The 26,580-nt window shown below is 45.4% G+C and overlaps 1 protein-coding gene across 2 annotated transcripts in view; it reads left to right on the top strand.

Annotated features, from left to right (window-relative positions):
- The first annotated feature begins 11,645 nt into the window (after positions 1–11,645).
- lgi2a (leucine-rich repeat LGI family, member 2a) overlaps positions 11,646–26,580 on the top strand; it is a 134,939-nt gene continuing 120,004 nt past the window's right edge. Inside the window, exons 1-2 of one of the 2 annotated variants that reach the window (XM_072496505.1) lie at positions 11,646–11,966; positions 12,663–12,734. In XM_072496505.1, coding sequence (XP_072352606.1) covers positions 11,785–11,966; positions 12,663–12,734 — 254 coding nt within the window. In that variant the 5' untranslated portion in view covers positions 11,646–11,784. The remainder of the gene's footprint in view (positions 11,967–12,662; positions 12,735–26,580) is intronic. The other variant, XM_072496506.1, reaches the window with a different exon arrangement.

The following is a 26,580-nucleotide window of genomic DNA, read 5'->3' as shown; positions in this document are numbered from 1 at the left end:
CAATTTCCAATGATTGATTTTAAAGGCATTGGCTATTCTTAGAGACATATATTTTTCTTTGTCAATTCAGAAAAGGTCAACTGTCTGCTGAAATGGTTAATGTTTCCTGCAGAACCTAAGGGGGCGGAGAACTTGGAATGATGCCATGTAATTCTTTTCACGTAATCTAAAAACTTATTCATGTTCAATTAGTTTTATTCGTAAAGGCATTTTCTTTCTCTTAAACTGATTTTAATTTCCAATGTTTCAGTGTATTAGAGAAATCTCAACACAAATCACTTAAGTTATAATCTCGGACTCACAATATCAAACGACAAAAAATATAACCCATTTAGCACTTCATGCTTTGACTAAAATTAATTGGTGAAACAAAACACACAGATTCTCAAAGCTCGCAAATATCAGTTAACCGTTAGCCTTATCTCACTGTTAGAGACAAACCTGAATTCCCTTTTAGACAGGAACCCATCTGTTACGTTTTTACCTTAATCTTCTATTTACTTTTACTCCCCTGTTTTTTTTTTTCCGAGAGGGGGTCAGCTTCATTAGATTCCAATGGGGGACATATAGGTTTTCCTACCTCATTCCGTTGCTTTACGATTGTTTCTTTTCATTTTCTTACTCAATTTGACTCCCTTATCTGTCTTCTTTAAGGAGTTCACCTTCCTTCTCGCTCCGGATATCTTTACCGAGGCTTCGGGACGACCTGTGAGGGGGCGTTGAGTTTATTGCTCATCGTTCCTTCTGCAAAATACTTTAGAACATATATATAACAATAACAACGACAAATACTACAGAGAGCGCACATCGGTGTTTATCCGTTCGCGAACCTCAAAGTCTTTTTTAAAAAAAATTTAGTCCCTAAGGCACCTTTTTTCTTCCCATGCAGCTATCGTTAATTTATTAATTAAGATAACTCATCCTAGCATGAGTCACCGGCCAGTAATTAAGGCTGCCGCACACCGCCACCCCATTACAGCTGGGGTCGTGCTATGGCTCTCTCCCTTTCAGCTGAGAGAGTCCTATTGATAGAGTTCTTTCGGGGTTCACGTCCCATTAAATTAGGGAAACTGCAACGACTATGCCAATTTGTCGTGGAAATTATAATAAAGACAAATTCTTCAAAGTTCGATTTAAGGAAATTTATTAACACAAATATATTTGCGGAGACAGAGGGCGGGATTCACCACTCCCGCGCCGAAATGCCCACGCCGTCGTGAACGCCGTCGAGGTTCACGATGGCGCGAAACGGCCCCGATCCCGAACGATTCAGGCCCCGACAATGGGCTCGGATCGGGGCCGCGTCATCTACATGCGCCACGCCTTGTCGCCGCGTAAAGGCGGCGCTGCATACATGACGCGGCCGGCGCCGCATAACTGCCATCACCCGCGCATGCGCGGGTTGGCCGGCGCCAACCCGCGCATGCATGTTTGCCGTCCTCTCTAAGTCCGCCCCGCAAGAAGATGGCGGACGGATCTTGCGGGGCCGTGGAAGGAAGGAGGTCCTCCTTCAGAGAGGACGGCCCGACGATCGGTGGGCACCGATCTCAGGCCACCCCACATTTGAGGAACCCCCCAGTGCAGGATCCCCCCTCCACCCCCGCAGGCTGCCCCCTCCCCCCCCCCCAGCGTTCGCGCGCTGTTCCTGATGGCAGTGACCAGGTGTGGACGATGCCGGGGGGAAGCCGCCGCTTTGACCTGGCCACTCGGCCCATCCGGGCCTGAGAATAGCGGGGGTGCCGGAGAATCGCCATTTTGGGTGTCTCCGGCGATTCTCTGGCCTGCAGCCCACGGAACTCGACCGGGCCGTTCCCACCGCTTGGGAGAATCGCGGGAGGTCGTTGGACCGGCGTCCCGGGAAATTCTGGCGGCCCAGGCGATTCTCCCAACTGGCGCGGGAGTGGAGAATCTCGCCCAGAGTGTTCTGGCTACAAAGCCAGTCCACAGCACTCTGAGATTCGATTGAAGAAAGCATATCTTTATAGCCTGAAATAACAGCTTGAAGTAAGCAGCCATGTTTATATTAATTGGACCTTGGAAAGTATGTAAGATGAAATACGTAGTACGTATGTTCTTGCCCTTGGCTAAAAACAACTTGAGTACACATTTTGTTATCTTTCGGAGGACAATGTGTTATCATAATAAGGCCGTGACCAAAATATTAAGCAGTATTTTGTTTATGTTACCTGACCTACGTATTTTTGTTCAAAAGCAGCGTTAAATTATATAGTCAAGCATTTCCCAGCATGCTTCTAAGTTGCCAACTCATTAATTTCCCTTCCACAATTTCCGATCAAGTTTTATAAGAAAGTTTGCGGTCAGCCGGCCCTATTGTTGTTGGAGATGTTTAGCAAGTCCATGTCTGGGGGACGTTGCCAGCCACATTGACGCAGGCATCGATTTTTATGATTTTAAAGAAGGATATGGACCGACAGAGTGTCGCCCTATTTCATTATTGAATACTGATGCAAAGTTGCTAACGAAGATTTTGGCAATGCGCTTGGAGCCTTTCCTTCCAGGGGTTATGTCGAAGGAACAGACTGGTTTGTGAATAGCAGACAGTTGTCGACCAATATTCAACGATTGCTTAATGTTATTCTGACCCCCCTCTCCAGTCCCTGAGCCAGAGGTTATTATTGCATTGGATGCTGTAAAGGTGTTTGACAGGGTGGAGTGGGATATCTGTTTGAAATCCGGGGAAGGTTTGGTTTTGGACCTAGGTTTGGATCCAGCTCCAATATAGGGCCCCCACTGCAAGCATTTATGTGAATGCCTTGAACTCAAAATATTTCCAGCTGAAGAGAGGCACGAGACATGAATTCCATTGTCCCTGCTATTGTTTGCCTAGGCAATTGAGCTGTTGACTACAGCATTAAGGTGATCTATGAGGTGGAGGAGACTAGAGAGGGGCGGGAGGGAGCATAGGGTGTCTCTGTAAGTGGATGATTTGTAGTTGTATGTGAAGGGTCCTCTCTCCAGTGTACAGGAGATAATGGTGCTGCTTAGGAGTTTTCGCTCCTTCGTGGGAGATAAATTGAACCTAGGCAAAAGTGAATGCTTTCCGGTGAATACATAGACAAAGAACATACAGTGCAGAAGGAGGCCACTCGGCCCATCGAGTGTGTACCGACCCACTTAAGTCCTCACTTCCACCCTATCCCCGCTACCCAATAACCCCCCTAGCCTTTTTGGTCACGCAGGGCAATTTATCATGGCCAATCCACCTAACCTGCACATCTTTGGACTGTGGGAGGAAACTGGAGCACCCGGAGGAAACCCACACAGACACGGGGAGAACGTGCAGATTCCGCACAGACAGTGACCCAGCCGGGAATCAAACCTGGGACGCTGGCGCTGTGAAGCCACAGTGCTGTTCACTTGTGCTACCGTGCTGCCCAATCTCCCAGGGAGGGGAGCCTATCTGAGGAGGTTGCTTTTTTGCCTGGCCAGGTCCAGCCTCCGTTATCTGGGAATCCGAGTGCTCATGATTTGGCCTTGCTCCATGAACTAAATTTTCCGGGTTTGATAAATGGGGTCAAGTCGGACTTGCAGAAGTGGGGTCAACTCCCTCTGGCCTTGGTGGGCAGGATCCAGTCAGTAGACATGAATATTCTCTCATGGTTTCTATTTTTGTTTCAATGGCTTCCAGTTTTCCTTTCCAAATTTTTCTTTGTGAAACTGAATAAAATTATATCTTCTTTTATTTGGGCAGGGAAGACCCCATGGATCCGCAGGGTGGTTTTGCAGAGGGAAAGGCATTTGGGTGGTATAGTGTTGCCCAATTTGTTATTTTATTACAGTGAAATATGGGCAGTGAATATTGAGAAGATGCGGGGGTGGTTTATGGGTAGAGAGTCCATGTGTGGGCTGATGGAGAGGAGTGCCTGTGGAAGCACTAGTTTTAGGACCTTGGTTACGGCTCCTCTTTCGTTTTCCCCTGCAAAGTGGACTTCAAATCCAGTGGTTCTGGTCACTCTGAGAATGTGGAGACAGTTTAGCTAACATTTCAAGCTCGGTGCAATGTCATTGTAAGTCCCATTCTGCAGTAACCATCACTTTGTTCCAGCGATTTGGGGCTCTAGGTCCGGAACGTTTTGCATAGGGACATTTCTTCCTTCCCCTTGGCACCCTCTCCCTCTTTGTTGGATGGAGTGCTTTTGATGGTTGCACTGGGGGAAGGAAAGATATCAGACATTTAAAGTCAGCTTTTGTCAGTGTAACAAGCTCCATTGGAAGAGGTTAAAAGAAAGTGGGAGGGGGACCTGGGTCAGACTTTTGGGGGGGTGGAGGTGGAGTGAACTACACAGAGTCAACTTCATCACATGTGCTAGGCTCAGCTTGATTCCGTTCAAGTTGGTACACTTTTGACCAGGGCACGGATGAGTGTTTTTTTTCCGGTGAATCACAAGCATATATTCTGATTTTGCCCTAAACTGGTGAGCTTTTGGGACTCCTTCTTCAGCACCATGCCATGAATTCTTAGGATTGAGGTGGAGCCTTGCCCTTTGGTGGCTATCCTTGGACTCACTAGAGCTGCTGATGGAGGCGAAGGCAGATGTTCTGGCCTTCGCCTCGCTGATAGCCCAAAGGCAAGTTCCGTTTGGGTGGAGGGCTCGGGTTCCATCCAATCAATGGTTAAGTGACCTTATGGAGTTCTTGCCCTTAGAAAAGGTCATGTACATCATGAGGGCTTCAGCAGTAGGGTTCTATTCAATGTGGCAGCCCTACATTTCCTATTTCAGGAAGTTGGTCACTGTCAGATGATAGGGGAGGCGGAGGATTTGGCATTTGCTTTTGATTTTGTCTTGGTTGTTTTTCTTTGTGGGTTGAGGCGGGGGTGGTTCAGTCTAGAATAATAATTGCACTAGTTGTGTAATATGGTTTTTACGGTGTTATATTGGAACATTTTTCTTAATAAAAATATACAGCATTCGTTACATCCTGCCAAGCAGAAAAAGACCCCTTTATGCCAACTCTCTGCTTCCTGTTAGCAAGCCAAACTTCAATCCATGCCAACATGTTGGCCTCTATAACACAAGCTCTTATTTTATACGATAGCCTTTGATATGGCACCTTATCAAATGTCTTCTGTAAATTTGTGGAGCCTTCTCCTCCAGGGTTGTTTAATTGTCCACCACCGTTCACAACTGCCTGGGCCAGGACTGCAGAGCTTATGTCTGATCTGTTGGTTGTGAAATTGCTTAGCTCTATTTATCATTGCTACTTATGTGGTTTGGATTGCAGGTAGTTCTGTGCTGTAGCTTCACCAAGTTGGCACCTCATTTTAGGTGTGCCTGGTGCTGCTCCTGGCATACCCTCCTGCACTCTTCATTGAACCAGGGTTGGGCCCCTGGCTTGGTGGTAATGGTAGGGCGGGGGATATGCTGGGCCATGAGTTTACAGATTGTGGTTGTATACAATTCTGCTGCTACTGATGGTCCACAGTGCTTCATGGATGCCCAGTTTTGAGTTGCTAGATCTGTTTGACATCTATCCCATTTAGCATGGTTGGAATGCCACACAACACAATGGAAGGTATCCTCATGTGAAGACTGGACTTTGTCACCATAGGGACTGTGTAATAATCACTTCTACTGATACTGTCATGGACAGAAGCATCTGCAGCAGATAGGTTGGTGAGGATGAGGTCAAGTATGCTTTTCCCCCTTGATGTTCCCTCAACCTGCTGCAGCCCCTGTCTAGCAGCTATGTCCTTTAGGACCCAGTCAGCTCAGTCTATGGTAGTGCTACTGAGCCACCCTAATAAAATATCCAGAGTCGATATTGAGTATTCCCAGGGAAACTCCCTCCCACCACTGTGCTACCACCTCTGTTGGGTATGTCCTGCCAGTGGGACAGGTCTTATCCAGGGACAGTGGTGGTCATGTCTGGGACATTATCTGTAAAGTTTGATTCTGTGAGTATGACTACGTTGGGCTGTTGCTTGACTCGACTGTCAGACAGCTCTGCAAACTTTGGCACTAGCCCCCAGATGTTAGTAAGGAGGGCTTTGCATGATCAACAAGGCTGAGTTTGCTGTTTTTGTTTCCGGTGCCGTGGTCGATGCCGGGTGGTCTGTCTGGTTTCATTCCTTTTAGACTTTTTAGCAGTTTGTTACAAATATGTGGCTTGCTGGGCTATTTACCGCTTCGCGAATTTGCCTGCCAGGGGCAAAGCTAATCTTCTCTCTATTGCTCTAATTTTAATATATGTGCTGCTGAAGCGAGCAGTGCTGGGCCATTTAAGAGTTGACCACATTGCTTTGGATCTGGAGTCACATGTAGGCCAGACCAGGTAAGGATGGCAGATTTCCTTCCCTAAAGGACATTGGTGAACCAGATCGATTGTTACGACAATCGACAGTGATTTACTGGTGATCATTAGACTTTTGATTCAGGATTTCTAAAAAAAAAAAAATCAACTTTCATCATCTGTTGTGATGTGTTTCGACCCCCAGTCTCCAGAGAGTTACCCTGGGTCTCTGGATCGCTAGCCCAGCAACAATACCATTACACCACCACCTCTGCCTACAATTAGCTCACGTTCAGCATTTCAGAGTTGACTTTATTGTCTTGTTTACGATGTGACAAAGTCCATTGCAGTCACCAACCATAAACTGAATAAACCGGAAGCATTTTACAATCAATGGGATCTTTTTAAGAAGTGTTTAGTCAGTTAATTAATGTTCTTGTTCATTCTCAAGCATTACATTTGGAGTCAACGCATTGATGGATGTTGCTATATCAGCACTGGCAATGAATACATCACAGTGCATTTTATTGAATTAAGAATCTGTGTATGATACACATTTCCTATTATCACTTGGCTATTTTCAGCAATGTTTCTTTCATTGGGCATCATTAAATTGAAGCTGAATCCTTTTAAGCAGAACCTCGTTATCTTTCTGTTCTACCTTTCTATCCCAGAGACATAATTGGATATCATAATATGATTATGACAAAAATAGTTTGAAAAGATTGCCAGTTGCAATATGAATTTCCACATAACTCAGAGATTTTGAAATAAGGTTATTCTGCCCTCAATCACATCTATATACCAGAAGATGATGTTGTAGCTGTAAGCTGTTTTCTCATTAAAATAATTGAGGTGCATTTCCTATCATTAGGAACATATGGATATTAGCAAAATTGTCCATTGTGGTAAATGATTGTTCAGATTTGCTGAAGAAGAACAAACAAAAATCAAAACTAGATTTTGAAACCAGTCATTTTGCCAAATAAACTGCAATGAATTTGTGCCTTGATGGTCTAACCTGCATTGATGACTTTCCTCCAGAAGAATCCTGTAATAGCAGCAGAAACAGTGTTATAGTAATTGTGAAAGTAACTCCATTGAAGTGGGTTTCTTTATCAATTATCCAGCACTCACAGGCATCAAGCTCTTAAAGACAGCAGCCAATGGTGGTGCAACATTGTGGAACTTCCTCCTAACAGCACAGTGGATGTACCTACACCTCAAGGACTGCAGCAGTTCAATAAGGCAACTCACCACTATCTTCTGAAGGGCAACTAGGGATGGGCAATAAATGCTGGCCTAACCAGTGACCCCCACATCTTGTACATGAATTTTTAAAACATTATTCCTTTTGCAAAGACAGTAATGTCCTTTGAAGCTTATAAAAGCTAAGTAGCCTTTGATCAGGAGCCTTAAAATAATCTGGAAACACCAAAGGCAATGTTCTTGATCAAGCTAATTAAAATGGCAACTAGGAAGAAAACAAAATAAGATTTGCATTTTTAGTGATTACTTTTTTCAATTAAAGCCGGATAATCCCAATCATTCGCACAAACCACGAATCGTGAAACTGAAGGTATCAGGAGGAGATTGTAGGACCTGAGTGGCCAGGCCATTGATAAAGAATGAAAGCTTCCATCCCGTCATTCTGTCTGGACTTGAATCCAAATACGAGAGTGATCCATAACATCAACCAGTTCCATTGAACTTTGTCCTTCAGACATAATCTGTAATTGTCATTTTGTGCAACAGCTTTAATATGAAAGGAGAGGAGACTATTCCAATTACAAGAAGTTGATTGTGAGAGCGTCATCCTAATAGTGCAATCCATTATCAGTGCCCCTCATATTTTGGCTGTGCTGTTTGAAAACAGTTTACAATACGTAAAGTATGAAGGGCAACATTGTAAGTTGTGAACATGAACAATATTAATAGGGCAGCACGGTAGCACAGTGGTTAGCACAGTTGCTTCACAGCTCCAGGGTCCCAGGTTCGATTCCTGGCTTGGGTCACTGCCTGTGTGGAGTCTGCACGTTCTCCCCGTGTCTGCATGGGTTTCCTCCCACAATCCAAAGATGTGCGGGTTAGGTGGATTGGTTATTCTAAATTGCCCTTAGTGTCCAAAGAGGTTAGGTGGGGTTACGGGGATAAAGGGGGATGGGGTGGAGCTGTAGGGCTTAAGCGGGGTGCTCTTTCCAAAGGCCGGTGCAGACTCGATGGGCTGAATAGCCTTCTTCTGCAGTGTAAATTCTATGATATTCCACTTTGTCAGTGAAGATATCACTTTCTCCCTTCACCATACATTGCTGTTAAATGTTCCATATCAGTTTATCAGCTAATTAACAAATGTATTATTTTTTTAAAATTAATTGACTATCCAGATTAGGTTCCAGTAATTTAATTTCACGCAGGAATTTAGGCCATTATAACTTAAATTTTTTGACGGATTATGTTAGGAAACAGGTGCCGTCCTTTCCCGTCCTGTCGCCACCGGGGCTGCAGGACAAGGTGGTGTCGAAAAAGGGGTGGGAGAGGGCAGAGTGTCAGAAATCTATAAAGAGCTAATGGATTGGGAGGGGGCCCCAATAGGAATAGTTAAGCATAAGTGGGTGAAGAGCTTGGAAGGGAGTTGGAGATTGGGCGGTGGAAGGAGGCTCTGAGGAGGGTGAACACATCCTCTTTGTGTGCGAGGTTTAGCCTTATTCAGTTCAAGGTAGTCCACAGGGCACATATGACGCTGGCCAGGATGAGTAGTTCTTTTGAGGGGGTGGGGATATATGTGGCCGTTGTGCATGGGGTGGGGGGGGGGGGCGCGAACCATGTCCAAATGTTTTGGGCCTGTTCAAAGTTGGAGGGATTCTGGAGGGGGTTTGCTGAGCTATGTCTGAGGTGTTGGGGGTGAATGTGGTCGCGAGTCCAGAAGTGGCAATTTTTTGAGTGTCAGAAGACCCTGGAGTCTAGGAGGCAAGAGAGGCAGATGTTTTGGCCTTTGCCTCCTTGGTAGCCTGGAGACGGATCTTATTGGAATGGAGGGACTCAGAGCCCCGAAAACAGGGGGTTTGGGTGAGCGACCTCGCGGAATTCCTCAGGTTGGAAAGATCAAGTCCGCCTTGAGAGGGACTGTGGAGGGGCTTGCCCGGAGGTGGCAGCCGTTCATCGACTACTTTGAAAACAGTTAAGATGTCAACAGTGGAGATGGGGTGGGGGGTGTTGGGGTTAAAAAGGAAGTAGGGGAGGTGGAGGACAGTGGCAGGGTAGAAGAATAGTGGAGTGTTAGATATTTAAGTATTTGTTATGTTTATTCCTGTTTGCTTTCTTTTTGGTATAAAACATGGAACATACAGCGCAGAAGGAGGTCATTTGGCCCATCGAGTCTGCACCAACCCACTTAAGCCCTCACTTCCACCCTATCCCCGTAACCCAATAACCCCTCCCAACCTTTTTGGACACTAAAGGCAATTTAGCATGGCCAATCCACCTAACCTACACGCCTTTGGACTGTGGGAGGAAACCGGAGCACCCGGAGGAAACCCACGCAGACACGGGAAGAATGTGCAGACTCTGCATAGACAGTGTCCCAGCGGGGGATCGAACCTGGGACTCTGGCACTGTTAAGCCACAGTGCGAGCCACTTGTGCTACCGTTCTGCCGTATGGTTGTGTTCGATGTGTGTATATATATATATATATATATATATATAAATACCTCAATAGAAATATTTTTTTAAAACTTAAAATTGTCCTCCACCACTCTGTCCCAAAACTCAGAAGCAAACAGAAATGTTGTAATTCTGACTATTACTTTCTGTAGGTTGCTCGATTTTCTGCTGTGAAACTCAAATCACAGCTAACAGAGATCTGCTTCTGAATCAGTCAATTGAAAATGCAGCTTTCAGAGTCGTGACCATTCATTGTGTTATCTCACTAGATATAGATTATGTCATTGCCCTTCAAATCAAATGTAAGATTGATTTGTTCTTCCTCACGCTAAATTAGTATTAGTCAAGAAATGGAACCTTGTGCCCCATGTGTAGAAAATAATTATCATCAATTTGTACAAATGTATAACCATCAGTTGGAGAGAATCCGATCAGTTTTTAATATATCCACATTTGCACCCCCCTCAGACTTACTCATATGGCTCTTAGTCCATCACCACAGAAAAAATTGCACCTCCAAGAAAATGTTCACCTAATGTCATAAATGGAGAGGCAACAAAAAATCCAGCTTTTCCTCCTACTGTGTCCCTTTTAATGACCACCTTTGAACCTATACAACCTGTACATGAAGTTACATCAGTTTACATGTACCTCTGGTTAAAATTATTATTCCCTTTCTCCCAAATCATGGTTCATCTTGTTTACAGGGGACATTACCCTCGTGTAAAGGTCAGCCACAAATTGACGCTGTTATCTCGATCATCAATTGTTTCATGCATTGCTATTGTGTTAAATGATTAAGTCATGGTTGTAATGGGATTTTGTCGTGATATTTCTTGCCAGTATGCTATTATTTTTCTACACATCTGAAGTGTCTATTTCAATAGCCTGTGTTGACTTGCAATGCCCGTCAAGCCCTCCAGCGCTACCGAGGTGACACGCAAGCTATTTTTAGAACAAACACAAATCTTGAAAGTGTCAGTCGCCACCCAGTATGAACAATCCTGGTGATTAGCTCATGATTCTTTGTCCCTGGACTACTGTCGTTTTGCGTGTTGTTTTATTTTTGGTATGTGGCTACAGGCCTCCTTCACAAAGATGCTGACAGTCAGTGTCCTTGTCCAAGGTGCTGATTGAGATCAGTGGCAGCACCCAACTCGACGTCAGCCGTACTTGCAGACAAAACATCGTCTTTCGAGTCCTCCACATTCATTTGAAGTTCATCAGTTTAAATGGAATGCACATATAAATTACCAATGGATTAAAGATTTGCAACCCACCTTGGTGCTACTTATAATTACTGTAATCTCTCCAAGGGAATATTAAGAGGAAGGGGTGGGCGGGGGAAGTTGTGTGTTAACTGCGAGAAAAAAACAAATTCAAATTGATAATAAAAGTAAGCACGCTTTAAGTTTCATCCTTATTGGTTTTAAAATTGTGGGGGTATTTGCAAATCGCTCAGGTGAAGGAGAAAGGAAGTATTTCTTGTTTTTAAAAAATTCCATCGAGAGGCTATTCACATTTGCCTTCCAATAATCAATTCGGTTTTATTTTTAAACGCTTTTACAATGTGACGGTTCAGCACTTGAGTTGCACACTCACTGGGCGGGCTCTCACATGGGGAGGGAGAAAGGTAAAGCAGCGGGCAAGGGCACGACGAACCGTGTTGTGGGAGAAGTGGATATTTTTAAACTCTCTGGAGTGGGAGGGAGCAGCCAATAAATAATTCATGGCTCCAGGGCTGCGGGTTCTGGCTGATGTCAGCGCTTTGTGTTAAACGGCGGACGGTGCAGAAAGGGAAAGCCGCAGGAGTGTGTCAGGGGCTGGCTTCTTTTTAATGGCCGTGTGCACGAGCATGTCAAAGACCCAAAATGTGCACTTCGAATAAGAGTTTTGCCTTTCTTTATGTTGCAATTGGAATCAGCTTGTTATCCGGTGCTGAGGTTAGAGCACTAGCGAAATGTCCACGGCGCTGCAGTTGTACAAGGGACTCTGTCATGTGTGTTGGAACTTCATCTGTCCCAAGGATCCCCCCCAATGATATCATTTCCCTGTAAGTAACCAGAACCGACTACAATATATATATATTTTTTCATTTGTTCCTGACGAAGTGACACTTCTTATTACTTCGCCGCTTCAAAATAAAACGGAGGGAAATGAAGTTTAAATTGTAATAGAAGTGAGGTTGTTTATATTATTGTGTAACTCTATCTCACTGCACGGTGCAACATAAGAAGAGAACTTACAAATGAAAGGTAAACGGTAGACCCATTCTCCAGGCAGCACTTTGCAGTGTTGGCAATGCAGAATATTGAACTTTCTGCCAATTTGCGATTGAACAGTGGGTCTGTAATGCGGTGACATATTACTCAGGACACTCCTTTTTTTCAACTGCACTTCTACTTTAATTTTTACTTCTTCAGCAACATAATAAAAGGAGGGTAGGTCAGGCTTTGTGTAAGAGAATAGAATATTGCATCCCTTCGAGCAGGTTTTTTAAATTTCTCTGCTACACATTTACAGAATAATTTATGTTACAAGGGCTCTATGTTCAAGAGAAAGTGTAAAGAAAAGCATCTGGAAAGGGAAACCATTGAACAAAACTGGATAAAGTGCGTCATGACAAATCAATCCAGTATTCTTTGAGAAAGGAAGTCCAATTCTAAATGACATAAATCCGAATAAATCAGGAGTTCCATAATGGAATAATTGCATCTTCTTAATGTTTTTGTTTGTATTCCGCTCCCAGGAGTTTGGTGAACGGAAGTTACCGCGAAATAACAGAAGGGATGTTTACAAACATGCCATTTTTGCAACTTCTGTGAGTATTGCTTTGCTTTTTAACGGGACGGACGGACTGTTAAACATTCTCTCCTCTCTCTCTCGATAGGCCGGTTAGTTTCTGGTGCAAAATGGTAAGATATGAAAAGCAAAACATTTGTCAAGTTGTAAAAACTGCTGTGCTCATAGATGTTGTGAATGTTTTTTTGAATTCATTTTACTGGACGTGAAGTTGGACCAGCATTTATTGCCCATCCCTAACTGCCCTCCGTTTCAGAGGGCATTTGAGCTTCAACCACATTGCTGTGGGTCTGGAGGCACATGTAGGCCACATGTAGGTAAGGACGGCAGATTCCCTTCCCCAAAGGGCATTAGCGAACCGGGTGTGTTTTTAGGACAATCAGCAATGATTTCATGGTCATCCTTCGACTTTTTAATATCAGATTTGTATTGAATCTGCTGTGGCGGGATTTGAACCCAGGTGCCCAGAATCTGAAACAGAAAATGTTGGATAATCTCAGCAGGTCTGACAGCATCTGTGGAGAGACAAGGGCACTAACATTTCAAGTCAGGATGGCTGGATGACTGAATTACTCTTTGACAAAGCTTTCTGGACTCAAAATATTAGCTCAGTTCTCTCTCCATAGATGCTGTCAGAAGTGCTGAGATTGTCCAGCATTTTCTGTTTCTGTCCCCAGATTACTAGTCCTGTGAAAATACCGCTACACCACTGTCTCATGTGAAGTATCCATTTTCCAGTGATATATGTACAGTTTAAACTGAGGATCTTACCAATGACTTTATCCATAAAATCATTGCGACATTGGGGTGAATAGGTGTGAAGTCAATTTCCATTGGCCATGGATATTTTCCCTATTACCCACCCCTGTAACTGACACAAGGTGATTTGTGGCAAATGGAGTTTCAGACAGGGTAAGGAGAACCTCAAGATAAGTGTGTTTCAAATGAAAAGCAACTGAACATCCTCTGTTCCTCAAATGTCTGAATGACTAGTGCTAGCTTACACAGAAAACCCCCAAGGTATCCATGTTGAATGAACCAATCACAACTGAATGGACTTGTCCTAGTTAGTGCTGAGAGGGCCATTGCTAATGATGCTTTGCAATATCCCTATTATGTTTGTCCGCAGATAGCTGCTGCCAATTGGCTGCCCACACTCACAGATGAAGAACGAACAATTGAATAAAGTCCACTTTCCACAGAATCCTGCATGAATTACTATCATTCAGAAGATAAGTAAAGGCAAAATTGGAAAATAGGTAATCACTGCAGGAAGCTTATGGATTGTGCCAAATTGTATATAAATCTGAGAATCATAAAGAAAATAATTAATCAAACCAAACTAAATTCTTACTATGGAACTTTGAGGAATAACATAGCACTTCTGTGTCAAAAATAAGCTATCTTTATTGAATCTGGTTGAGGCGCCCCATTTATGTCATTAGTAACTGTAAATAGGGTGATATTTATCATAAGTACAATCCCAGTATATAGTAAGAATGTAGTTACAGCCTCTTGATGACGGTAGACAGTTAGTCACATGAGGAATCAACAGGTTTCAGTGGATACAGGGTGGCAACCAGCTGTAGTCCAGCACACCAACACAAAAGATAAGGCTGAAGCATTTGCAACAATCTTGAACCAAGTGGATGATCCATCTTGACCTCGCCTTAAGGTCCCCAGCATCCCAGATGCCAGACTTCAGCCAATTCGATTTATTCCATGTGATATATTCCATGAGATGGTTGGCTACTACAAAGGTAAAGACCCTGACAAGATTCTGGCATACCTATAAATATGCTCCAAATGCGCCACCTCCCTTGCCAAGTTGTTCCAGTAATTGTAACAACATTGGTATCTACCTGGCAATGTGAAAAGTTGCCCAGGTATGTCCTGTACACAAAAAGCAGGACAAATCCAACCTGTCCAATGATGGTCCCATTAGTCTACTCTTGATCATGACTAAAGTTGTGGAAGTATGGAAGTGTCAAGTGTCAAGAGTGCTGGTCAGCTGGCACTTGCTTAGCAATAACCTTCTCAGTTTGGGTTCTGCCAGGGTCACTGTGCTCCTGACCTCATTTCAGCCTTGGTTCAAACATGGACAAAAGAGCTGAACTCAAGAGGTAAGGTGAGAGTGACTGCCCTTAACATCAAGGCAGCATTTGACTGAGTATGGTATTAAGGTGCCTTAGCAAAACTGAGCTCAGTGGGAATCGGGGGGGTGGGGTGGGGGGGGGGGGGAACTCTCTGCTGGTTGGAAACATATCTGGCGCAAAGGAAGATGTTAGTGACAGTTGGATGTCAGTCATCTCAGTTTCAGGACATTACTGGCCAATCAGCCCTGACCTTATTACAGCCTTGCTTCACCCAAGGACAAAAGAGCAATACACAAGAGGTGAAGTAAGAGTAACTACCCTTGACAACAAGGCCTCATTTGGCTGACTGTAGCATTAAGGAGCCCCAGCAAAACTGGAGTCAATGGGAATTGGAGGACAACTCACTGCTGATTGGCATCAATACCTGGCACAAGGGAAGATGGTGGTGGGTGTTGGGCATCAATCATCTCAGCTCTAGGGCATCACTGCAGGAGTTCCTCAGAGTAGTGTCCTAGGCTCAACCACCTTTAGCTGCTTCATCAGTGATCTTCCTTTCATCATAAGATGTTTGCTGATGTTTGCAGTGTTCAGCACTATTCACAAATCCTCAGATACCAAAGCTATCCATGTCCAAATGCAGCAAGCCCTGGACAATATCTAGGCTTGGGCTAACAAATGACAAGTAACATTCACGCTGTGCAAGTGTCAGGCAATGACCACCTCCAACAAGAGAATCTAACCACCGCCCCTTGATATTCAATGGCAACAACATGGGGTTTAGCATTGACCAAAAACTGAACTGGACAAGCCATATAAATACTTTAATTAAAGCAGCAGGTCAGTTGTTGTTTGTTTATGCAAATGCCTGCATAAAATATTTTTTAAATGCCCCCCCCCCCCCCACACACACACACAGTCGACAATGCACAAGTCAGGGGTGGGATGGAATACTCTCCACTTGCCCGGATGAGTGCAGCTTCAACAACACTTAGGAAGCTCAACACCATCCGGCACAAAGTAGCCGGTTAATTGGCACCCCTCCCACAAACATTCACCCCTTCCACCACCAATGCACAGTGACAGCAGTGTGTAACATTTCAAGATGCAACGCAGGAACTCACCAAGGCTCCCGAGTTAGCACCTTCCAAGCCCATGACGGCTATCATTGAGAAAGACAAGGGCAGCAGACACATGGGAATGGCACCACCTTCAATCCACTCATCATCCTGACTTAGAAATATATTGCTCTTCCTTCACTGTTGCTAGGTCAAAATCCTAGCTCTAATCACATCCAGGTTCACTGCTTGGGGTGGGGGGTAGGGGGGGTACTGGCTAGGGGCTGGACACTGCAACCCCTCCCCTGCCTGACCTTCTCAGCCCCCCCCCCCTCCCCCCTCCCGCATGCAATCCCCAAACCCCTCCGTATGGGGGTAAAACTGGGTCCGGTCCGTGGGATGGAGGACGATGACCCCACTCTGCGATGGGCTCTGTTGCTCCGTATCGTATGACAACGTCTGGCTCCTGCCCACGGTTGCACTTTCCACCGTCCACTTGGATGATCCCTGCATGCGAGCTGGTCATTCCATCACACGGTGCCATCGAACCCCTGGGGTGACAGTGGTATGGACGGTCAGGCGGGGAGGGTGTGAGAGCCCAGGTCAGCCACAATGTTCCCCCCAACCCCTCCCCTGCACCCCAACTCTGGCCAGCCCAGACCAGCCCATCCCCACACCCATCTGACAGAGCACCGAGGCAGGTTGTAACACTGAACAGGTGTTTAATGTGACAACATGAAGGCCAGGCCTCACAGATTTGTGAGCTAAACTGTGCACTGCAGCCATGCCAACTTAACTGGTGTCTAATGTCCGGGCCTCACGGGCTCTGCCGTGTGATGGAATGGATCTAGGTGGATCCCCGGATGGTAGATCGAGAGTGGAGGCAGCTTGCTGTGATTCCCACCCTGCGACCTGGGGTCGTCTTCTGGGGCGACCAGGACTGGATGGGCCCGGCTGCTGTTTTGGTGCTGCCCTGTTCTGCCCACTGCCCACCAGATGTGGCAGGAACAGAAGGGAGGGGGGGGGTGGAGCCTGAGGTGCTGCAGTATTCCGACACCCTCCTGCGGGACTAACTGGCACGGGCCCCATTACCTCCTCCTCCCTTCGGGGTGCCCAGTGGCCCCCGGGCTATTCCATGGGATGGGGATGCAAACAGAGGCATCCCCTGAGGCTCTGCCCCCACCTTGCGCTGCCGGTCCGGAAGCCTGCTCTGGTCTTGACCAGGGTCTGCATGCTCACAGCCATGGAGCACAGGGAGTGGACCATCGATGTCTGGGACTGCGCCACATCACTCATTGACTGTGCCACCACCTTCTGGGTCTGTGTCATATCAGCCAGTGACTGGGCCACTTCCATCTGTGTCGGCGCCCTGTCGGCCAGCACCTGGACAATGCCGCCGACGTTCTCAGCCATGGCCCGCTGGGACTGGGCCACACTCAGAAGCGCTACCACACATTCTAGGTGGCTCTGGCACATGGCTGCCTGTGAGGCGGCAATCCTGTCCTGGGCCTCGGCCAACACCTGCACAGAATGCCCCAGGCCTTGGACATGCTGATCCATAGCCAAAACTCTCATTGAACATACAGTGCAGAAGGAGGCCATTCGGCCCCTTGAGTCTGCACTGACCCACTTAAGCCCTCACTTCCACCCTATCCCCGTAACCCAATAACCCCTCCTAATCTTTTTGGTCACTAAGGGCAATTTATCATGGCCAATCCACCTAACCTGCACGTCTTTGGACTGTGGGAGGAAACCGGAGCCCCCAGAGGAAACCCACGCACACACTGGGAGGATGTGCAGACAGTAACCCAGCGGGGAATCGAACCTGTGACCCTGGTGCTGTGAAACCACAGAGCTATCCACTTGTACTACCGTGCTGCTCAGCGCCTCATGCCTAATACCTTCACCGTAGACGCCATCCGTGTGGTGTTCGCCTGGGTGGCACATATAATTGGGACCACCTCCTGCTCCTGCACGCAGTTGGATTCCTCCATCCTGCAGGTACTGGATGCTCACCAACAACCCCTCATTTAGTCCCTGGCTCTGCGACTGCATCTCCACAATCGATGGGACTGTCCGTTCCAGAAGCCCGAAACACATCAGGACGGCAGCTATTCCCTGGGATCGGCCGCCCTCCGACCGTCCGTCCTTTGGGAGTTCCTACCTCCACCCGCTGTACCCAATCAGCTGTGTGATAGTGCTCCAGGAGCCTCTTCACTAAAGTGTCCAACCGAGGTGAGTGTCTCTGGGATGGTGGAGGGTGTTGGAGACAGCTGTGACGGGAGTCAGTGTCATCCCCGGACTCGAACTCCGGGGTCTCCTGAGTCTCGGGTTGGGGGCTGCCAACCGAGCTGCTCTCCTCATCACTGCTCAGCTCAGAGGTGGGGGGGGCTCCGGCTGTGGCACTGGCTGGAGGCGGGGTCGCCAGATGGACCCGGATGTACATCACCAGTAGGTCCAGCAAGACACAAGACAAGACGCATAATTAGACTGTGGGCCGGGGGGGTGGTGGGGGTGAGATTGAGGGTGATGTTGAGGGTGAGGGTGTTGTGTGGGTGAGGGTGGTGTGGGGGTGAGGGTGGTGTGGGGGTGGTTGACACATGGGTCACGGGAACTGCAGCTCAGCAGGGTCTCACTTCCTTGCCCATGGCCGACCTCCACCCTGCCGACCCCCCTTTCCTCCGGGCTGCCGGCCATGTCCAGGGCCCTCCTTTGTGCCATGGTGAGGGGCTGCAGGTCCGGCGGCTCCCCTCCTGTTTTCTCATGCTCGCGGCGGTTTCTCTTGGGGAAGGAAACAGAAACGACAGTGTTACCCATGCAATCCAGGGGGTGGGTAGCTGGTGGCCTCAGTGGCCAGGGCACCAGGCCATGGCGGCTGGTATGGCTGCCGCATGTTGTGCAGGGTGGGGGTTCGGCCTCTCTCTGGGTTTGATGGGGGGATCGGGTTACAGGTGTGTGAGATGTGGGTTGGTGTCAAGGTCACAGTGTTGCCAAGTCACCCTGGCCGCCCTGAGGAGGTTGTGCAGTTTCTTCTGGCACTCTTGACCAGCCCGGAAGGTATTGCTCACGGCGCTGACCGCCTCTGCCACCTATGCCCAGGCACGGAAACGGCGGTGGTTGGCAGCCTCCTTCCCAGGCCAGGGTACAGGGTACACCGCCTCTTCTCTACTGCGCCCAGGAGGGTCTCCAGCTCGGCGTCTGTGAAACGGGGTGCCGCTCTCTTCGCTGCCATTTTGTTGGCTGGGATGATGTGGGTGGGAATGAAGCGTGTAAATGCAGCTGCAGCTTGTTACCCTAATGAGTCTCAATCTCAGTCCCAGTGATTTCCACACCGTTTCTCATTGGAATCAATTGTGTTCATGTGGCGCCAGTGCTAGCCCCTTAATCGTCATTGAATCGGTCCAGGTATGGCGCCAGTTTTACTGTCGTGGAATCCACGAATCCTGCCCTGGTGTCAGCACTTAGGCCGGGATTCTCCAAACCCGCGACCGGAGAATCGGCAGCAATCGCCCCCGCGCGGTCGCCGCGGCACTGGTCGGGGGCCGTTGTAAGCTGCCCCGCAGCGATTCTCCACGCTCAATGGGCCGCGTTCTGCCGAGTCCCGCTGGCGCGGTTTACATATCGTCCCACCCGGCGGGACCTCACGTTTCTGGCTGCGGGGGCCGTCCTGGTGGGGGGCGGGGGGAATCCGACTCCAGGGGGGCCTCCACGGCGGCCAGGCCCGCGATCGGGGGCTATCAATAGGCGGGCGCGCTCATTCCGAGGGGGGCCTATGTTCCTCTGCGCCGGGCGTAGGGCTCTGCCATGTTGCCTGGGGGCCGTCGCGGAGACGGCTGTGGCATGCTTGCGCGGACTCATGCCGTCCGTGGCGCGCATGCATGGACCCACACCGGCTATGTTGGGCCGGCTTTTGGTGCCGGAGCAACGCACAGCTCTCTGGTGCCGTTCTAGCCCCAGAGGAAGAGGAGAATGACGGCCTGGAGGCCCGTTGACGCTGGCGTCGCTCGTGCCGGTTTTGACGCCGGCGTCAACTCTTGGCCGGGGTTTCGGAGAATCCAGGCCTTAGTCTCAGGAACGGAGAATTCCGTCCCCTGTACTTTGTGGCAGCAACTTCAGCCTGAGAAAAGCAACCCGCTATTATCAACCACCCCCCACCCCACCCCTCGCACAGCAGAATGACATTTTTTCCATTTTCCACATCATTTATCCTGAGATATATTTGAGTAAATTTGCTAATTTAGGGGCAGTTTGTGCCGTAGGTCCATGCCTATTCGGGGCTGAAGTCTAATGGTCAGAACTTATTTCATAAAGAATCCTTGAAGCCAGAGTCAATTTTTGTTCCATCCGTCAAGTTGGATTTAAAACTAGATCCGAGTAATGAAAAGATTAAGCCTCTGTTCCACGTAGAGTGTAACTTGCTAAAGATTGTAAGGGATTTTAATTTTTTTATGACAGCATTTATTGCTTATCCCTAGCTGCCCTTTTTGAATGACTGCAGTGCATGTGGTGTAGGTACATGCACAGCACTATTAGGAAGGGAGTTCCAGGATTTTGACCCAGCAACAGTAAAGGAATAACAATACAGTTCTAAACCAGGGTGGTATGTGGCTTCTCGGGGAACTTGCAGGTGTCAGCGTTCCCATGCATTCCCATGCATCCGCTAGCCTTGTTGTTCAAGGTGGTAGAAGTTGCTGGTTTGGAAGATGCTATCGAAGGAACCTTGATGAGTTGGTGCAGTGCATCTTGTGTCACAGCTGCCACTGTACGTCGGTGGTGGAGGGGATGAATGTTTAAGGTGCTAATCAAGTGGGTTGCATTGTCCCTGATAGTGTCAAGCTTGTTGAGTGTTGTTGGGAGCTGCACTCACCCAGTTAAGTTTGCATCATAGATGTTTTACAGATTTATCTTTCAGAAACAACAAGGTAATCTAAGGAGGCATCATTTGGCAATGACACTTCCTTAAACATCAAATTGTTACTGTTTTGTTTATTATTTTTACAAGATTGCTTTATAGCTCTTAATTGTTGATTAGTCCACATCAAAACACTTTAATCATAGGATTCATTATTTAGTAACCAAATCCTATTTTCTGTTCAGTTTTTATTTTATTACTGTGATATACTTTTGAGGAAAAAAGTGATAATCTTATATTTATTTGCAGGGAGGCAAATGTCAGGTGTCTGAATGACATTGTCCTTATACCAAAGTACTGAACAGGAAAACTGTTATATGGGGAAAGTAGTTTTTATCATTACTTACTGATGGATATTGCAGCAACACTGATTTACTGAATGATAGACAATGAATCATATAACCACTCAAATCAGGAACGCAAGCTGTAATTTGAAAGTAAATACATTTTGTTCATAGATGTAATACAGTAAATGTTTCTTGCCACCTCAACAAATGGTACATAATTCTCTTGCAGTTTATACAAGTAATTGGGACATCAAAGCACACACTGGAGCACGTTTATGACTATAGATCTTCAATGCAATCAATACCAGTAAAAGCTTAGAGAGGGGTCAACAGTAGAACCTTTGATGTATGTATGCCAATGACTCAATCTTTCTCCAGGATAAGTGACTGGAAAGCTTTGCATTCTCTCATTAATTGCAATGTACTGTTGGCATAGTATAGTATGTTGGTGATCTGCACTGAGTGTTGTGAATTTTTAATTCAAACTTTATTCTCATTTGAAAGCAGTAAATCAATCTGTGCAAAATGCGCATGTCAGTTATAAATAATACACAGACCATTGAAATGAAGAAATAAACAAAACAAGCAACTCTCATAAAAACTGAATTTATAAATATTTGGGAATTGTAAATAAATTTGCCATGGAGATAATGCAATTGGCCAGAAAAAGTTTAAATTATTCCAAATCTGGCCACATTTTCTACTCATGATAATTATTTTTAGGTTAGGTTTGGATACTAAAGCTCCAAACCAATATGGCAAAATGAGAGGGGCCCTTAAAGAACCATTGGTGAATAATTAATATTTAATTAATGAAGTGTAAGATGCATTTTGACAGGAAGAACATGGAGAGACAATATAAAATAAGGGGCAAAACTCTGAAAGGGGTGAAGGAGCAGAGGGACCTGAGTGTCCATATGCATAGAGCATTGAAGGTGGCAGGGCAGATGGTGAGAACAGTATTCTGGGCTTTATTAATAAGGACATATGTTATGGGCCAGGATTTTGAGAACACCAAAGTGTATCATGGAGTTCACCTGACCTACAACGTTTAATAGATTTTGGTTATGAGGAGCACAAGGGTCCACTTTCCAGGTGTTATGCAACAGAGATTTTAAGTATTTTAAAACAAAACAATGTTTATTCTGTGAATCCAGTTAACATTTTATAAACACACAGTAAACATCTTATAAACTACCAACACAAATACCCCCCCAAAGATACAGTACTCTATAGTAACCCTTAATAACTTTCCTAACAACATCCAAAAGCCAAACACCCTTTTCTACAAAACAGTAGGTTTGGATTCCTTACAGAAAACAGGTATTACTTTGAAGTTATCAAGTGATCAGGAGACATTCTTAAGCATGCAGAGTGAGAGACCAAAAATACACCTTCCTTGTTTGAATGCAGCTCCCAACTGAAAACGAAACCAAAAAACTCAGAGCCATAAAGCAGTTTCCAGCTCAAAACGAAAGTAAAAGACAGAATAACAGCCCAGCTCCACCCACACAGTGACATCACTGCAGTCATTTGATAAAACACACTTTTCTTAAAGAGACCCACACATGACACCTCCCCCCAAGAAAAAAAACACCCATCAACTTCAAGATGGTTTCATTTTTCACTTTTCCACTTTCCTTTAAGAAATATTGACAGTATATATACATTTTTGGTTAACAAAACAAAACAGGCAAACATTTATAATAACACAGTCCATTTTAGTTCTTCTTCCTGCAACTAGAATCCCTCTTAATTGACAGTCCCTTTGGACAAGTGTCATGTGAGAGTGCCTTTAAGAATTGGATGCTGAAGAAATGTACCTTTAACAGATGAAACTGATCATATTACTGAAGTGATGTCACAGGGTGGGAGCTGAGCTCACTTCTGCTTTTGGTTTCAGTTTGAGAAAGCAGCTTGGGTGTGTCTGTGTGTTTCCAGAGAGCTGCAGGAAGAAAAGCAAGGTGCTGGAGCTGAAGTCAACCAAGCTGATATATCTCTGCCATCCAACAGAAAATATATATATTCTGTGACCTGGTGTGTTACTGTTTTGAAGGTTTGAAGCCGTTTGGATGTTTGAAGGAACATTTTGAGGGATTATTTAGTGTTGAATTATTTTCGGGGTTATCTTTGAAGTAAGGGGTGTTAAGGGATCCAATATTTATTTAAAAGGTTTAGTTGAGTTCATGGAATAAACATTGTTTTGTGTTAAAAACCACGTATCCATAATTGTAATATCACACCTGGGAAACAAGCCGTGTGCTTCAAAAGCAACAATCCATTAAAGGGGAGGTTGGTTGAACTCCATGATACATTTTGGAGTTCTGAAAACACCTTGCCCATAACAACTGGGGGCTCGAGGGGGATAAAAGTCTATCTATTGGATTGGCTTTTGTGAACTTAAAGACAGTGACGGTTTGTTGCTTTTCTGGTGTGGTATTTTAGTTTAAGTGGGGAGAGTGTTGTGAACAATGGCTCTTTTGGCGGCTCAGAAGTTTTTGGGGGTGGACGTGGTAACACGTGATACCTTACGGACAGAGAGTAAAGACAGACTGTTAGGTTTGGCAAAGGCATTGCAATTAACACTGCCTAGCAAAATACGAAAAGATGAGGTACTTAACGCGGTATCTGCGCATTTACGTTTGCCTGTGATACATTCTGACTCATTAGATATGGCAAAGCTCCAGTTGCAGATTACACAATTTGAACATTAAAAAGAATTAAAGCAACTTGATCATGAAAAAGAATTAAAGCGGCTTGAATATGCAATGATAGAAAAAGAAAGAGATAGAGATAGAGCGGAAAAGGAGAGAGAAGAAAGAAACAAAGAAAGAGATAGAAAGGAAAGGGAAAAAGAGAGAGAGTTTGAACTTTGGAAAATGGCTCTGAAACATGAAAATCAGTTAAAATTGGCAGATGCAACGGGACACGTACAGTTGGAGGAGATGGATGAGGATAATGAGACAGAGCGTCATAGTCGAAGATGTGGTGGGTATCTATTTAAATATGTCCAAGCATTGCCAAGGTTTGATGAGAAGGAGGTAGAAGCCTTTTTCATTTCATTTGAGAAGGTAGCTAAACAAATGCAATGGCCACAGGACATGTGGATATTACTGATTCAAACAAAGCTGGTAGGTAGGGCTAGTGAAGTGTTTGCATCACTACCGGAGGAGGTATCTGAGACGTATGAGGAGGTGAAAAAGTCTATCTTGGGTGCATTTGAACTAGTGCCTGAAGCCTACCGACAAAGGTTTAGAAATTTAAGGAAAGAATTTGGTCAAACATACATGGAGTTTGAAAGGCTCAAACAGAATACTTTTTATAGGTGGATAAGGGCTTTGAAAATAGACCAAACGTATGAAGCTCTCATAGAAATTATAGTTTTGGAGGAGTTTAAAAATTAAATTCCTGATGTAGTGAGAACTCATGTGGAAGAACAGAGGGTTGAAACTGCCAGATTAGCAGCAGAAATGGCAGATGATTATGAATTAGTTCATAAATCAAAGATTGGTTTCCGACATCAGTTTCAACCTGCGAGGGATAGAAACTGGGGACATGAGAAATACTCAAGTGGTAAAGCTAAAGGTGATCTGATGGGAGACAATAAAGCGAGTGTACCTCAGATTAAAAAAGGAATCTTGGAGGGTGGAAAAGAGATGAAAAGTTTCAGATGTTTTCACTGGAATAAACTAGGCCATGTAAAGTCACAGTGTTGGTGGTTGAAGAAAAGCACTGAAAAGGTTGATGTGGTAAAACAGGATAAGACAGTGGGATTTGTTAGAGTGATAAAGGAAAGCCCAAGGGAAGCGAAGGAGGTGCAAATGATTGCACAGCCTGTTCAAGAAGTAATTGTTAAGAAGGTGCCAGATGTCTTTAAAGAATTTACTTGTGTGGGTAAAGTTTACTCATGTGTATCAGGAGGAGCAGGTAAAGAAGTCACAATTTTAAGAGATACAGGGGCTAGTCAATCTTTAATGGTAAGAGATGAGGATTTATGTAGTTTGGGAAGAATGTTGCCAGAAAAGGTGGTGATATGTGGAATTCAGGGTGAAAGGAGTAGCGTTCCATTATATAAGGTCAGGTTGGAAAGTCCAGTGAAGAGTGGTGAAGTGGTAGTAGGAGTAATCGAGAAACTATCTTGTCCAGGAATACAGTTTGTCTTGGGTAATGATATAGCTGGGTAGCAGGTGGCAATGATGCCTACTGTGATTGATAAGCCAGTGGAAAATCAGACAACTGAAGGGTTCAAGGACGAATATCCTGGGATTTTTCTGGATTGTGTAGTAACAAGGTCGCAAAGTCACAGGTTAAGACAAGAGGAGAAATCAAAGAGTGAAGTTGAAGTTGAATTATCAGAAACGATTTTTGATCAGATGGTTGAAAAAGAACAAGAACAGGTGGAGGATGAGGCAGATATTTTTAGTTCAGGAAAATTGGCGGAGTTACAACAGAAAGATGTAGAAATAAAACGGATATATCAGAAAGCATATACGGAAGAGGAATCTGAGAGTATACCAGGGTGTTATTACCGTAAAAGTGATGTCTTGATGAGAAAACATATGCCGGCGGATGAAAAGTGGGCAGAAGTTCATCAAGTAGTATTGCCGGTAGGGTACAGAAAGGAGGTGTTGCGAGTTGCACATGAGGTACCAGTGGGAGGTCATTTGGGAATAAGGAAAACTCGAGCTAAAATCCAGAAACATTTTTATTGGCCTGGACTACATAAAGATGTAGTTGAATTTTGTCAATCATGTCACACATGTCAAACCTCAAGCAGTGATAAAACCAGCACCCTTAATACCAATTCCAGCATTTGAGGAAACTTTTACAAGGGTCCTAATCGATTGTGTAGGACCGCTTCCTAAAACAAAAAGTGGGAAATAATATCTTTTGATTACAGTCTACTAGGTTTCCAGAGGCCATTCTGCTACATAATATTACAGCTAAAAGGATTGTGGAGGAGTTACCTAAATTCTTTACCAGATATGGACTACCCGCAGAAATTCAATGGGATCAAGGATCGAATTTTACTTCAAAGTTATTCAAAGCAGTTATGGATAGCTTAGGAATAAAATAATTTAAATCAACTGCGTACCATCCAGAATTGCAGGGAGCATTAGAAAGGTGGCATCAGACATTAAAGACAATGTTGAGGGCGTATTGTCAAGATTATCCAGATGATTGGGATAAAGGAATCCCATTAGAAATTAGCAAACGTGACACCACTGTTTTAAAAAGGAGGTAGGCAGAAAGCGGGTAATTATAGGCCAGTGAGCTTAACTTCGGTAGTAGGGAAGATGCTGGAATCTATCATCAAAGAAGAAATAGAGAGGCATCTGGATGGAAATTGTCCCATTGGGCAGACGCAGCATGGGTTCATAAATGACAAGCCGTGCCTAACTAATGTAGTGGCATTTTTTGAGGACATTACCAGTGCGGTAGATAACGGGGAGCCAATGGTTGTGGTATATCTGGATTTCCAGAAAGCCTTTGACAAGGTGCCACACAAAAGGTT

Source organism: Scyliorhinus torazame, chromosome 3 (genome assembly GCF_047496885.1).
Source record: "Scyliorhinus torazame isolate Kashiwa2021f chromosome 3, sScyTor2.1, whole genome shotgun sequence".
NCBI classification, from domain to species: Eukaryota; Metazoa; Chordata; class Chondrichthyes; order Carcharhiniformes; family Scyliorhinidae; genus Scyliorhinus; species Scyliorhinus torazame.
Note: the sequence above shows the minus strand (reverse complement) of the source record. Positions and strands in the feature narration are given on the sequence as shown.